Source organism: Oxyura jamaicensis, chromosome 8 (genome assembly GCF_011077185.1).
Source record: "Oxyura jamaicensis isolate SHBP4307 breed ruddy duck chromosome 8, BPBGC_Ojam_1.0, whole genome shotgun sequence".
Taxonomy (NCBI): Eukaryota; Metazoa; Chordata; class Aves; order Anseriformes; family Anatidae; genus Oxyura; species Oxyura jamaicensis.
In genome coordinates this window covers 22,520,906-22,534,063 of record NC_048900.1, presented here as the reverse complement: position 1 = coordinate 22,534,063, position 13,158 = coordinate 22,520,906, and the positions used below count along the sequence as shown (strand labels likewise).

Sequence of the window (13,158 nt, the reverse complement as noted above, 5' to 3'; positions counted from 1 at the left end):
GGTCTAAGCACGTCCTCCTGCACTCACTGCTCGATTTATACGGGGACATCCATCGCCAAGGGTAGGTCCTCCCTGGACGTAAGCTTGAGCCTTCTCTTTGCAATTGCCACGGAATTATGATGCTGAATCAATTTCTCTTCATTCCCAGGAACCTTGTTCTATGCTGTGCTGCCAACTGAACGGTGCGGCTTCTCAGCAATTTTTAGGAGATTTCAGTAGGGAGAGAACTAGCCAGATCAAGCACCGCATCCTGCCAAGTCTGTTCCTTATTTGCTACCGCTCCAAGTCACCACAGAGTGCTCTCATCAACACGAGGGCTTTGCGAGGCTGGAGGCACCCAGGCCCCTGACAGGGCGGTGGAAATGGGGTTTGTAATCGCTGAGTGCACGCAGGGAGCCTACGAATTCCAGCTGGAAAGAGCAAAGAGACAGTACAGCGAGGCCCTGCTCTCAATACCGTCACAGCAATATTTATTCAGGTGTTATCTGGGAGCTTTGAGGCTTTGGCTAGTGTATTAACAACACCATACATGTTCACACAGACACACAGAGTAAAAACTCATTTAAAAATGTTTAAAAAAAAAAAAAAAAAAAAAAAGCTCAAACCAAACCAAAATTGGTCCAGAAATGAAGAAATGAAATCCAAGCAGCCAAAAATCACATATATGATGGGGGAAAAATGGTTATACAGAAAGAATCAGGGCAAGATTACAGAGACTTCTGTGACTTGTGGAATAAGCTGAAATCAGGTTGAAAGAGATGAAGAAAATACATTCCTATATAAAAACATATTTACATTTAGGGACAGTGAATCAAAACTTCAAGTTCAGAAAAGGCCAAGACAATGAAAAAGGCAGCAGTAGAATGAAACAGACCAACGGATGCAGGTTTTAGCTTGAAATACTGTTGCACAGTCATTCTGCTTCTAACAGAGAAAGCCGGTGAGCAGGACACTAGATAGCGCGGGTGATCCGCAGGGGGATATACTCAGACAAGACTAGAATAAGAGCTGCGCACAATCTGGGACAAATGACGGGAGTGTTCACTGACAGTAACCTTTAACTGGATGAAGAAATGGCTTACAGTGCTACAGGGATCACCAGTCACAGTTATTGGTGTATTGGTATCTAATCCTCAGCAAAGAGCACTGGTACCCGGAGTCGGTCACACCTAGAACAAAGCAATGTCTAAACCTAAGAGCTGAGAGTAGTTTTTAATGGAACCAAGTGACCTCTGCAGTGGAAATGATCTAGCTATCACAGCTGAAATCTTAAAATATCACATGTGTTTTGAAGTCTGCTTGCAGCTTGTCCACAGAACTCAAGGAGTCAGAACTCTTCATAGTTTTCTATTTGGTTGTTATTAAAATGGGCAGATTTGGAAAACTCAGTGAGTTTCCCAAGCCCCAGTTCAGAAATGTTAAGGAACACCTTAAAATCCCTACCTATTTAGACTCACCAAGAGAAGGAAAAGTCTCCAAAGGTCATTTATCGTTGAGATATCTTTACCCAAGACATACTAGAGAACACGTGACTACAAATTTCTCTACTTTAAAATCCACCTACAAGGCGCCCCTTTCCTGGGGTCATTTATTCTGAGGCAAGTTACAAATTGAAGTCAGACCAAGGAAGATAAAACATCATTAAATTTTTAAAAACAGAAGGAGAATTTGCCACGTGTCCTATACAGGATAAATAAAAACAATCCCTCCCCCCAAAAAAACAGCTTAGAGATTTCTGATTGGGAAAACAAACAAACAAAAACACTTATACTTGGTTTAAAGAGAAGACAGGGATATCTCTCTGTCCAACCCCTCCGTCCAAATCCCTTGCTTTCACGTCCTCTAAGGATGTGTGCAGGACTGAGTGCACACAGTGATGAAGAAGCCTTACTCGCACTGAAGATTCATTTTTGTGGACCAGAGAGTACTTTCTTCTCCTTGCCAAAGAAAACCAGAGTAAATTTGTAAATTCAAAGACAATATTCAAGACCTGTGAATTTCAAAGACATTGAAAGAAGTTTGAAAACCAGAGATTTTGAAGTAAGCTGCCTTTTTTTCTGTTGAGAATTTTGGGGATCTTAAATAAATGCAGAATTGGAAGGAAGAGCACAACCAACCCTAAACTCAGGCAAAACAAAAGGTCAGGAAGGGAAAAATCAGCAAACTGTTTCCTAAGCCCTGTTTTAAAGATACCCTGTTCTAAAGAGACCTCAAACAGCAAGCATTACTGTGTACAAAAATAGAATAGCAAGGATGAAAAAACACAAAAAACAGTATGAAAAAAACCCTCCCAAAAATAGATGTACACAAGTTCTATTTTATATTAGTGTATATTACAAAATTCAAACATGCAGTCTCTATTCCGAATGCAGAATGCTCCAGTCCGTGTGTACCAGGGATGCTGCTATGTTTTCTTTACAGTACCATCATGTGACAGGGGAAAGTCTGGTATTTTTAACTGACTTCCAACCTCTTTGCTTTTTGCTTGTGTGAGAGTCCCTTCTTTACAGGGCCTCGTGCTGCCATCTGGCAGAGGAGAGGCTCTCGGAGGTGGCTGTCCAAGAGCATGCAACAGCTCCTTCGATGGAGTGATTTTGCAGCTACCTCCCAGTACTTCAGATGCTTTAGCACTGCAAAAAGTTGCCTCTTTTTTTGCCGCCACAGGACATGTTGCCTCCCAAGGTTTTGCTAAGTTTAATGACTCTGTGCAGGATCCACTCCTCGTGGTCAGACTGTCTGTGCTAGTTAGTTTGGCTTTCTCTTGACACGCTCCTGTTTGTGAAGTTTCCTGCCTTTTTTGCTTCAAATCTCTCTCTTCTTTACAGGAGGCACCCAAATGGGGGAAATCCGTTTTCTTTTCCACCTCTCCAGAACCAGGCATGCTGAGCTTCAAAGGGCCCAAGACGCTCTGAGCTAGTGGCATTAACTGAGACATGGAGAGTGCTCTTTCGATAGCACTGGGGACGAGCAGTGTGGAGGACACAGTACCTGCTGGGCCGCCCTGGCTCGTTCGGCTTGCCGTTGAAGCACTCTCTGCCTGGGACGAGCCGGGTCGCTTTTCAGTGCTGGGACTTTTTGGGGATGTTTCACTCACACTTGCAGGACACAGAGATAAGGTGCTGTGCTGTTCTATGGGCTGAATTGTGCCCTTGTGATCCTTCTCACTGCGATCCACAGGGCTCACCAAGCGAGGAGTGCTCACACTTGCTGTGCAACAAGAAGAAAGTGCTAGCAGAGGTTTTGAATCTTGTTTTTTCTGACTGATTTCTGTTAGAGGGGTGTCTTTCAGGTCGAGTTTACCACATGAGGCCCCCAAAGAGTCCCTTTTTTCAAGTTCAGGGAGTTTGATAGATGGGCACGGTATACTTTCTGTGCAATCTGTTGGTTTTTGAGTACTAGTAGTTCCCCTGTGATCTCTGATTGTTTCAGATGACTTGTCTTTTGGACCTAAACACTGGAAGGTTTTGTTTTCCGCCAATTTATGTTCCTTTGTAGTTGTTCCTGATCTTAGGAATGGCTTTTCTGAATCAACTAAGTTTTCTAGAGAAGTTCTTGCGAGGACCTCTGATGAGGAAGGATGCACACCAACTTGCAACGGTTCTGAACCAGTCTTGGCTTGTTGATCATTTCCCTTCTGCAAATCTTCTGTACCTTTTGGATCTTCGGGTAGAAAGGCATCATCTTCAATACTATCTTTGCTTTCCAGCTTAGAGGAAAACTTACTATCTTCATTAAAAGAATCTGAGCCTTGGTCTCCACTGTCAGGAGGCTTGTCCATTCTTCTTCCATCCTGACTATCCTCTGAACCATCATCTGTCTCATCTTCAGAAGAATCTACCTCTCTGATGGCCTCCTGCTTTTGCAGAGACTCTCTCCTCTCCACCCTGTCTTGTCGAATTGCACCCAACTTCCTGGAACCTGGCTTCTGCAACATTCCTTTTTCCGCTAGCCCAAGTTTGCCACCTGTTGTTTCATTCACAGATTCTTGTAAACTCTGTAGACTTGGGTCCCTCTGTAGCATCTCCTTCTTAAATTCAGAGTGAGAGATATCCAAGCTATGCTTACGTGAGGAAGCCAGCTTCTTCTCAGAAGAGGACAGAGAGGCAGCTAGTTTCTCAGCCGACTGTACTCTCTTTAGCAAAGGAGACCTAGGGGGCTCAGCACTTTTGGGGCGAGAAATTTGTCTCACCAGTGGTGGAGAGGAGTGTAGTTTTACTGGGAAAGACTGAATAATACTGGAGCTGCCAACTGAGTGTCCCGGTAAAGGAGAGGGGGAGCGTTGCGGTGATGTGGACTGTGGGGTTGGTGATGGAGTGTGAGCTAGTGGTGACAGAGGAATATTTCCTGCAGACTTGCGCCTTGGAGATCGATACTGTCTTTGAAGCTTTGGTGCTAGTCCATGAAGAGAGCTGGGTCGGATGTGTCCAGAGCTGGCAGGAGAATTGGGAACACTGGAACTGGGAGAGCTGCTCTGGGAAGAATTGCCACCAACTTAGAAGAGATGAAAAAAAAAATACCATGAAGATTATTACACACGTGATCATTAAAACAAGTTACTGAAAATAAGACATGCAAAGGCAAGACAAAATGCTGTGCTATCATAAAGCATTGCAGTAATATTATGAGATAATATTCCATGGCTTCTGATTGAGAAATCACACCATTGTCACAACACCAGAATACAGTAAGAAACATTCTGCTATCAGAGTGTTTCTTTGCAAAAACAACAACAAAAAGTAAATAAGCCATGTGTTCCAGTGCTTTTCTTGTGAGGCAAATCTCTACTGTCAGCTAATTCAATTTTCAAATATGACTTTTCCACGCTGTTTTGATTCCTTTTCTCTGAACCAATAAAGAAAATGTCTCAAATGGCTGCAACTTACAATGTACTTTTGCATCAAAGTGAAAGGGTGCTACTGTTCAGTAATTGCATTCTTAAAAGGATGTATGGATCTTCATTTTTAAATGAATAAATGAATGAGAATACATCCATCCTTAAGGTAATCAACATCATAGCTGCCATTTTACTCCAAAAACAGATCTACTACCTGCATTTATGAATGCAAAAATCTTTCCCAAGTTTTTCTGTTTGCTTGTTGTTTTGTTTTGTTTTGTTTTTACCTGAGTGTACAGACTCTGGAGTGGATCTGTAACTCTGTGTAGGTGACCGAGGAGACAGGTTGTGGGTCGGAGAGCCAGGCACACTTTCTCCAGAAGACAGAGAGCGGTTCAGCGAAGATAAACTACGGCTGGTGTGAAGCAGTGATGCCTGTTTAGTGATCTTCCTCAACAAAGAACTCTTCTTCTTACTGTGGAAAAGTATTAAAAGTTGTTCAGAAGCCCAAATGATTTATTTACCTTTATTGGCATATTTCAGTCAATTTTATGACACAATTAAATAAAAAATGAAAACAAAAAGAAAAGAAAAAATACAGTATGTGCCTGCTGATACATACATTATCTGCAAATCGCTTTGACAAGATCTCTCACATTATCCTGGTTACTACTTAATTTTCACAGAGAAACAACAAAACAAACCTTTCCTGACCATCCTTAGTTTTGCTCTTCTTGTTCCTACGAGCCATCTTAGATTTGTAGCTGGCCTTTCGAGCTGGTCCAACTTTTATGGATGTGTTCTCAAATGGCGTAGTGGAGATAGACACTTTATTTCCACTCTGTCAGAAACAAGACACAGACACCGCTGAAGACATGGCTTTTTGAAGCAAATCTGCAGGCTAAGCAGGTAGGCTGCTAGTTTATTACTGACTGCCATTTTGTAATCCTTTGTCAAACTCCATTTCCCTCTTTGCATTTCCACCTATCATTTATTAAGGAATTGCTGAGAGAGAGCTCTCTTTAGTCAGGCTTTCACAAATGATTAGATCAGATCCCAGCTGGTAGGTAAAGCTTCCCAGAGCACAGAGAACACAGCATCTGACCTCTCCCATTGAGATCCCAAATGCCTCAGTTTAATACTCGTAATACTTGGAAGCCTGAACAAAGTGATATTCTGTCACCAATCCTATTCCCTTTGCTCTGAATGATGGCAGGTGTGAGCATATCAGGCATCTATCATGATGAATCTGCAACACACAGCATAGCTCGTCTCACTCATCTTAATATATATATATAAAATAAATTAAAAAAAATCCTGATTGCTCCTTTGTTTGCAGTCCCAACGATTTCTGTCCATTGGAACAGTCCAAAACTTTGGGTTTTATTTCCATAAATGGATTCAGCTCAGAAGGAGGTACCAAAATGCAAGTCATTTAACTGGATAATTTTAAGACCAACCATTACAAAGCTGCTTTTAAATACCACTGGGAATAATCCTTGAGAAAGCAGTATTAAGAGATAATAACATTAGCACAGCCTAAAGGCAAAAAATAAAAGTAATTTGGATTTTTTAAGGTATTTTTTCCTAAAGCGTTGTTTGAGTAAAGGTATACTTGAATCTTATTAATCTTTGTCTCTAATACTGATAAAATGTATCTGACAAGCCCTTATTTCTCAAACAGAGTATCTGAGTTCAGCTTAAATTACATGCAGACAATTCTGGAGATTTAGGAATCAAGCTACAGCAATGAGTTTTGGCAAAACAAAGGCCAGGTGCTGCGTACATACTTGTATTTCAGACAGTGCCAATTAGATATCTGCAACGTTTTAAACAAGCTGTCTCATAGTATGCGTATTACCTATTTTCCAATATCTAACAGTGCCGAGTCCCTACCTTCAGAATTAGTTCCACCACTTCGGTGTGCACCAGCCCGTTGACCGGCTCCCCGTTGACATGGGTTATCAGATCCCCTTCACGCAGACCTGCTTCATTCGCTGGACCGCCTTCCTCCACGTGCTGCCAATGAGAAGGGGATGACAGATTTGAGAAGAGGAATGTACGAGATAGCTGGCCAGATCAGACACAAAGCCAATCCAGCTCATCTCTCGATGCAGCCAGCATCAGCTGCTTCAAAATAGGGCGAAAGGAACCACTGACTGGCACAGCCAAGCACAAATATCTGCACTCTTCCACTCCTCCCTCAGCTCCTGACAGTCTTCTCCTGATCCAAGGCAGACAGCCATGACGGTTAAGCTGATTGAGAGACCAGCTCCTCCCAAAGCCAGAGACTTAATACTCTTCCAAAATTTTTCAGCACTCGGGTATGTTAACTAGATGCTCTTGATTTCCAGGCAAGACTTTAATCTTTTTCAATTTCTTCGCCATCCCAACTGCAACATCCTACCACGTAGATGCTGGTATCCAGAAAGGCCAACAGACTTAAATTAGACTGTGCCATGTATTTAGGTTGCCTGTGCTGCATCTAATCCCAAACAGAGTTTCTTTTTCTACTTTCCATCATTTATTGGCCTATCCAATGTCAGATCTTTTCCCATTGCTGTTCAGAAAGACAACCTCCTTTACGGTGAGGTGACATTCACGCTCGAGAACTCTGCAATTCTCCCTCTAACCAGAAAAAAATACCAAGCAGTATCTTGGTAAATTCAGCATTTTTCAAGGACAGCAGAGAAGTGCAAGGGAAAAATGCAGCTTCAGATTATTTTTCTAAGTAAGAATGAGCATTAAATTACGACCAAAACATATGAAGTCCAAATTGTCTAATGAACACACAGGTATAAGGAAAGAATAAACCATCTTTACTCTCTGTTCTCTCTAACTACACAATTCAAATTACCCTGCTTCAGGGAATGGATCATTCCTAGAAGTCACACATGTTAAGAAAAAAAGGAACACGGAGATCAAGTACCAGCACTAAAGGGAAGGAATAGATACAGGCATGGAAAGCAGACCTTTTAGCACAGCACACAACTAAGCCAACAGCTAAATCCCTAGGCAGACACCATAGTAGCAGTGATGCTTTCAGGCTTGTAATCAATTCCAAGCAACTGCTTGGAAAATCCCAGCAGAATGAACTGATCCAAAGCAGGCTACAATCACTAGCACTGGTCCAAACAAATTCGCTATAACTTGCTCTCACACAACAACCCCAATATAGAGAAAGACGGTATGTACACAGAAACATGCTTTAAAGTATGCGTTACAGGTGGAAGGAGTGGATTCATGTAAGCAGGGAAGAAAGAAAGAAGGAAGGTTGCTGTGGTTCTGTGATGGGCTTGAAAATTGCTATAGTTAAAACACAAAGTGCTGTTACTGTTTATTTTTAAAGGGCTTCCTCCACCCCCTTCCCCCCCCCAAAAAAAAAATATAACTTTGGGTCCAAAGAAGGAGAGAGAAAACAGGGTGGCAAATTTATATATTTATATTACAATTTATATAAAGCTAAATCCCACAGTCCCAGCTAAATGCATTTCTGGACCCAAGGGGTACTCTGTTTAGAAAAGTGGAGACATACCCAGACCATGTGATGCACAGTGTAGATATCACTGTCACCCATATAGACGCGAATGGCACGGAGAGTGAAACCGTATTTCTTTCCAGCCCGATGGATGATGATTGGTGGTTTCAGGTTTGCGATAGCAGGAGAAAAGTCACGGCTGGGTGAGGAGTCCCTCGAAGATGGGTTTGAGGATAGAGAATGAGGTGACATTGGACTAGCCAATGGGGAACACGTGTGGTGATCTACAGTGATGACACAAAGGTGAGCAAAAATTAGGAAACCAGGCCTCAAAAGAGAGAAAAATTCTTGTTAGAGAACAGCTAGGAAACCATCCTGCCCAATGCTCTTAAAGCTGGTCTTCACCAGAGCAGAGCTCGTCCTGCAGCTTCAACTAATTCATGATTCAGAAAACAAAAAACAAAAGCACATTTGGTAACATGTACATTGGTGGCCTAGAATTAGAGTTGGTTCACACTGTTTATTTCTCCTGTTTCAGGGATTTATAGCCCATCACAGGTATTTATTCTAGGCACAAGCCAAGAATACTCCATTTCAACGTTATGATCTATTACCACCTCCAGAAGATCAGATAGCTTCTAGATCTTGGTACAAGTTACATAGTGGTGTTGTGATCAATCAAAAACAGTATTTTTAAAAGAAAAATCAGTTATCAGTCAGACAGCTATATGTAGATAATTTTAGTAGTGTTTTAAATTCAGAGGGGCAAAAAATACTTAATACTAAAAAGCAGCCACTGCAGGAACTTTGGTACTGGAGAACAACATCACAAGTGCATTTTAGAGTGTGTTTCCCAAAGCAAGAGCTGAAGAGCTAAATTCTCACTTTTGAGTCTGTGAATCAGCTGGGCTACTGGCTAAAATACCTGACTCTGCTCACAAGTGTAACAACATCTGCTTCTAAAAATACAAAGCAAATACAGAACTCTCATTTTAAAGTGAAGCTGGTCAACATCAGTAAAATAATCCCAAACAGTAGGAATATTAAATGCAGCTGTAAAAGGTAATCCCCTAAGAAACACCTGCTGAATTACCCAGCACATATTTACCTGGAAGATGAGAACAGCTCTGGAAGAACCTTTGCTGGGTGATTAAATACACATTTTAGAGATTTTCATGAGGGTGTTTTGTGGTTCGAAAAGCAACCAACAGGAAAGGCAGAAGAAATTAAACGTGCATCACCATGACGGTGCCAAGAAGCATCTCCATATGGGCCTCCAGCTCCCCAGCTGAGATGGGCAGACAGGTATTGCTCTGCCAGCAGGTTCTGCTGGGTCGGTACCCACGGCCCAGATACAATTTCCTGCTCCAATCTAGGCAGGAATGGGAACAGCCCTGGAAATACAGCAAGGCCTTATCCTCTGGAAAGAGGGACAAAGTCCTCGCAGGGAGAGCCTCCTGCCAAACCGATCCATCATAGCTCTGCCCGGCTGGACTGTTCATTAGAAGTTAGCCACCTGGCATTAGGAATCATCAGGGTATGGCTCTACATAGAGACAGAGCTGCCCAGCAATGTAAGATGTTCTGCCGGAACTTCCTTTGTTAGCTATTTACCTACTGAATTCTTGAACTCTCAGTCTCAACCAAGTTATTTGAGTTACTGAAACTTTCTGGTGCACAGATGCACCAGACACAAACAGTTCCCTAACAACACAGTAGGCAGTAGGTGTAAAAATAAATAAAATAAAACAAAATAAAATAAAAGCAGCATCTTAAGGGTTAAAAAATGTTCTGTGTCGATATACCTCCTTGCTGCACCATTGTCTAGAGAGCAGCTTATGCTCCAGGAGCCAATTTAAACAGAACAACTCACAGAAAGCTGCCACTTACAGAAGCTGCAGTCTGACCACACACAATACTCCTGTCCGGGGCAAAGCAATACTATTATCCTGGTGAGCTGTAAACATTCACCAACTGTAAAAGCTACATCGGTCCCTTCCTGCCAGCTAAGGCATTATTCCAGGAGAGCGAAAGGGGGAGGATCTGTCTGCAAATCTTCTGTTTAGTGCTTGCAGATTCTCACAATGCCTAACACAAGGCATTTCTTACCTGAGGGAATCATGAGAGACAAGGCAGTAGCGGATGCTGATTTAATCACTTTATTGACAGGTCTTGAGGTACGTTTCTCCCCCGATTCCCCAGAGAGCAACCTGTGTCGTGCCCGCCGCACTGCCAAATCGCTGATGGCTTTTGGAGTGGTAAAGTCTGGGCCTTCATTGCTATTACTGCGAGCGCGTGGATCAGAGAAATCTGCAGTGCTCCCAGCTACAGTTTAAATTAAAACAGATTAGAACCACAGGGAATTCCTAACAGTCTATTCCCCTACAGGCAAAATACATTAAATCAAAGTCATGTTTACATGAAGTCCAAGAGTAAATTTTCCTAAGAAGAAACCCCAGGGCTTGAATTTTTATTTACAGAAATGGTGTTATTCTGAACACAGAAAATTAGCAGTTTCTATTCTGTTGGAAAAGCTTTCTAATGAAATCACATTGCTCAGTAGCAGAGTTGCACGAATACTGCATCTGTGCTGCAGTTCTGAAAGCAAGCAAGCCTTTTCAGTGGAATTGTTCATACAAGTAAACATGTTTATGGAAAGTGCTCCACTTTTACAACCAGCAAGAATCGTCAATCTTTGAGTTAAAACCTGCCAGTAACAGAGGAGCCAGCTTTTATTGGAGTCACACATAAAAAAAGCCACTTTAAGAGAATATTAAGGTACTAAAGTCAGAGAAAGCAAAAACGTGGTTGGAAAGACAACCTTAATTTGCCCCCTTCTGTGCACCATTGCAATTTAGGCTTGAATTACTTAACCTTCTATAATTATATATAAAATGCAAAGTAATCTTGAGAATCAGCCTGGGCATAAAGCCTTAGCAGATGCTGGGGCGTAGGGGGTGTACACAAGCTCTGTGCCTCAGTTCCCCATCAATACCTTAAAAGGGGCACTGTGAAAATACATTAATTAGAATTTAGAAGGTGCTCAAAAATTGAAGGGGTAAGCATCACAGCAAGTCCACATGGGAAATTAATCATTCTGTCTTCAAAAGCAAATTTTGAGCAGCATGCAATAAATAAAGCCTAAGGGCCACATTTTGAACAATGAGGACAGAACAAAACATTGATCATTGTTATTTAAGTGGGCACCACGGCTCTGCATACTAAGTAAAGCAGGAAGTACCAGGAAAATAAAAATTCAGAGCACCGGTCTCAAAGACTTCATTACCAGACGCCAATTCAACATTTAACAGCCACAGAGTCTCAAATAAAGCTCCCAGACAATAAGGAACCCAGAATCGGAGGCTGCACATGAAAAAGCTGTGATATGCATTAGAGGAGCACTCTGAGGCAGCAAGATGAATGAAAATCTTTTCCTAGAGCCCTCTGCCTCTACCTTAACTTCCCAGGTTGGGGACACTGAAGCAATGGTACCCCTGAATTCCACGCACTGTATTAAATCTAATACATAAAGCTCACTGAGCACTCTGCCCACTGAAGCTTCATTTTTACATATTTCAACTTGTAGTTGCTCAAATTTACAGTGAAAATGTTCTTGCAGTTTTATTGGCACATGTCTAAGCTTTTAGTATGAATTCTAGAATCTAGAGATTTCTGTCCCATGGTTTCACTATGGCACCAATGTCATCCAAGTCCGTGGTAAATTACTTCCTTCATTCCCACACCTTTTTACATGGGTTAATGGAGCAGTGACAGCTGTACCGGGCCTCTTTTGGGAGGATAACCTTGGAGGGGAACAGGACAACTTCGGAGTACATTTCACAGACTGGACTGCAGAAGAGGAATAATGAGACATGGAAATCTTGGGCTTCGCTACAGTCTGGAGGCAAATTTGCTCTAAGGCCTTTCTTTCCACCTCCAAACAATCCAGCATCCCATCTACCCAGTGCCCTTCATCTCGTCCTTATCCAGTCTCACTGCCACTCTGACTCCTTGCTCATTACCCCTTTCCTTTCCATCCACAACCTCTTTGCCCGCTTACTCCCGGTTTCCCCCAACAAGTGGTTTCTTATTTTCTTACCCCACTAGTCTTTATTCTTATTGTACGCTCTAGCTCTTCCCCAGCTGTACCTCCCTTCCCAAATATAATTTTGCCAGCCTTCATTTCAACTTCCTTGCTCCCTTCACTGGCCCAAATTTCCTTTCTCCCCTAATCCTTCCTCCTCACTACTTTCCACCAGTTCCCAGCTCTGGCCAACTCTGTACCCAGAACAGGCGAGCTGGAGCCTCCCCAGCACTGCAGCAGCCCAGGGCACCATTGCAGGAAAAGTTCTGCTCAGCCCAGTGCTGGAAAAGGACCCCAGGAAAGACACAGCTTCTGAGAAGTCAGACACTGATTTCTAACACCACTCTACTACACCTATGCAAGATGCACTTTTAAGACTGTAATTGGCTAAATTGAGGTGTGTTTGGCTGAGATAGCAAGTACCACGTTCTTGACACAAACCACACACTCTAGTAAATTTCAAGTCTCTACTCAAAACTAGAGCTTTCAGATAAAATTATAGGAAGTGGGTATCTTTTAGTATGGCTGAACACCCATATTCTCCAGCCCCACCTCAGCAGTGACCTTCTCTGAACTAATGCTTAAAACATGCACACAGTGTTTTTAAGTAGACATGGATCGTATGGGTTTTAAGCACGAGAAGACCTTTAGATTGAAATAAAAGATGTAATTTTGAAGAGATTAAACTACTGATGCTATTTTAAAAGCAAGCACAGCCACAAAACTATACTAGAAAAACTATTTAGCAACAGACATCCACTTC

General features: G+C 42.3%; 1 protein-coding gene across 12 annotated transcripts in view; it reads right to left on the bottom strand.

Annotated features, from left to right (window-relative positions):
• Positions 1–441: 441 nt before the first annotated feature.
• MAST2 (microtubule associated serine/threonine kinase 2) overlaps positions 442–13,158 on the bottom strand; it is a 189,289-nt gene continuing 176,572 nt past the window's right edge. For all 12 annotated transcript variants that reach the window (XM_035332500.1, XM_035332501.1, XM_035332502.1 and 9 more), the window contains 6 exons: positions 10,421–10,636; positions 8,370–8,596; positions 6,731–6,853; positions 5,539–5,675; positions 5,122–5,309; positions 442–4,491 (listed from right to left, as the gene is read on the bottom strand). In XM_035332500.1, the coding sequence (XP_035188391.1) occupies positions 2,405–4,491; positions 5,122–5,309; positions 5,539–5,675; positions 6,731–6,853; positions 8,370–8,596; positions 10,421–10,636 (2,978 nt within the window). In that variant the 3' untranslated portion in view covers positions 442–2,404. The remainder of the gene's footprint in view (positions 4,492–5,121; positions 5,310–5,538; positions 5,676–6,730; positions 6,854–8,369; positions 8,597–10,420; positions 10,637–13,158) is intronic.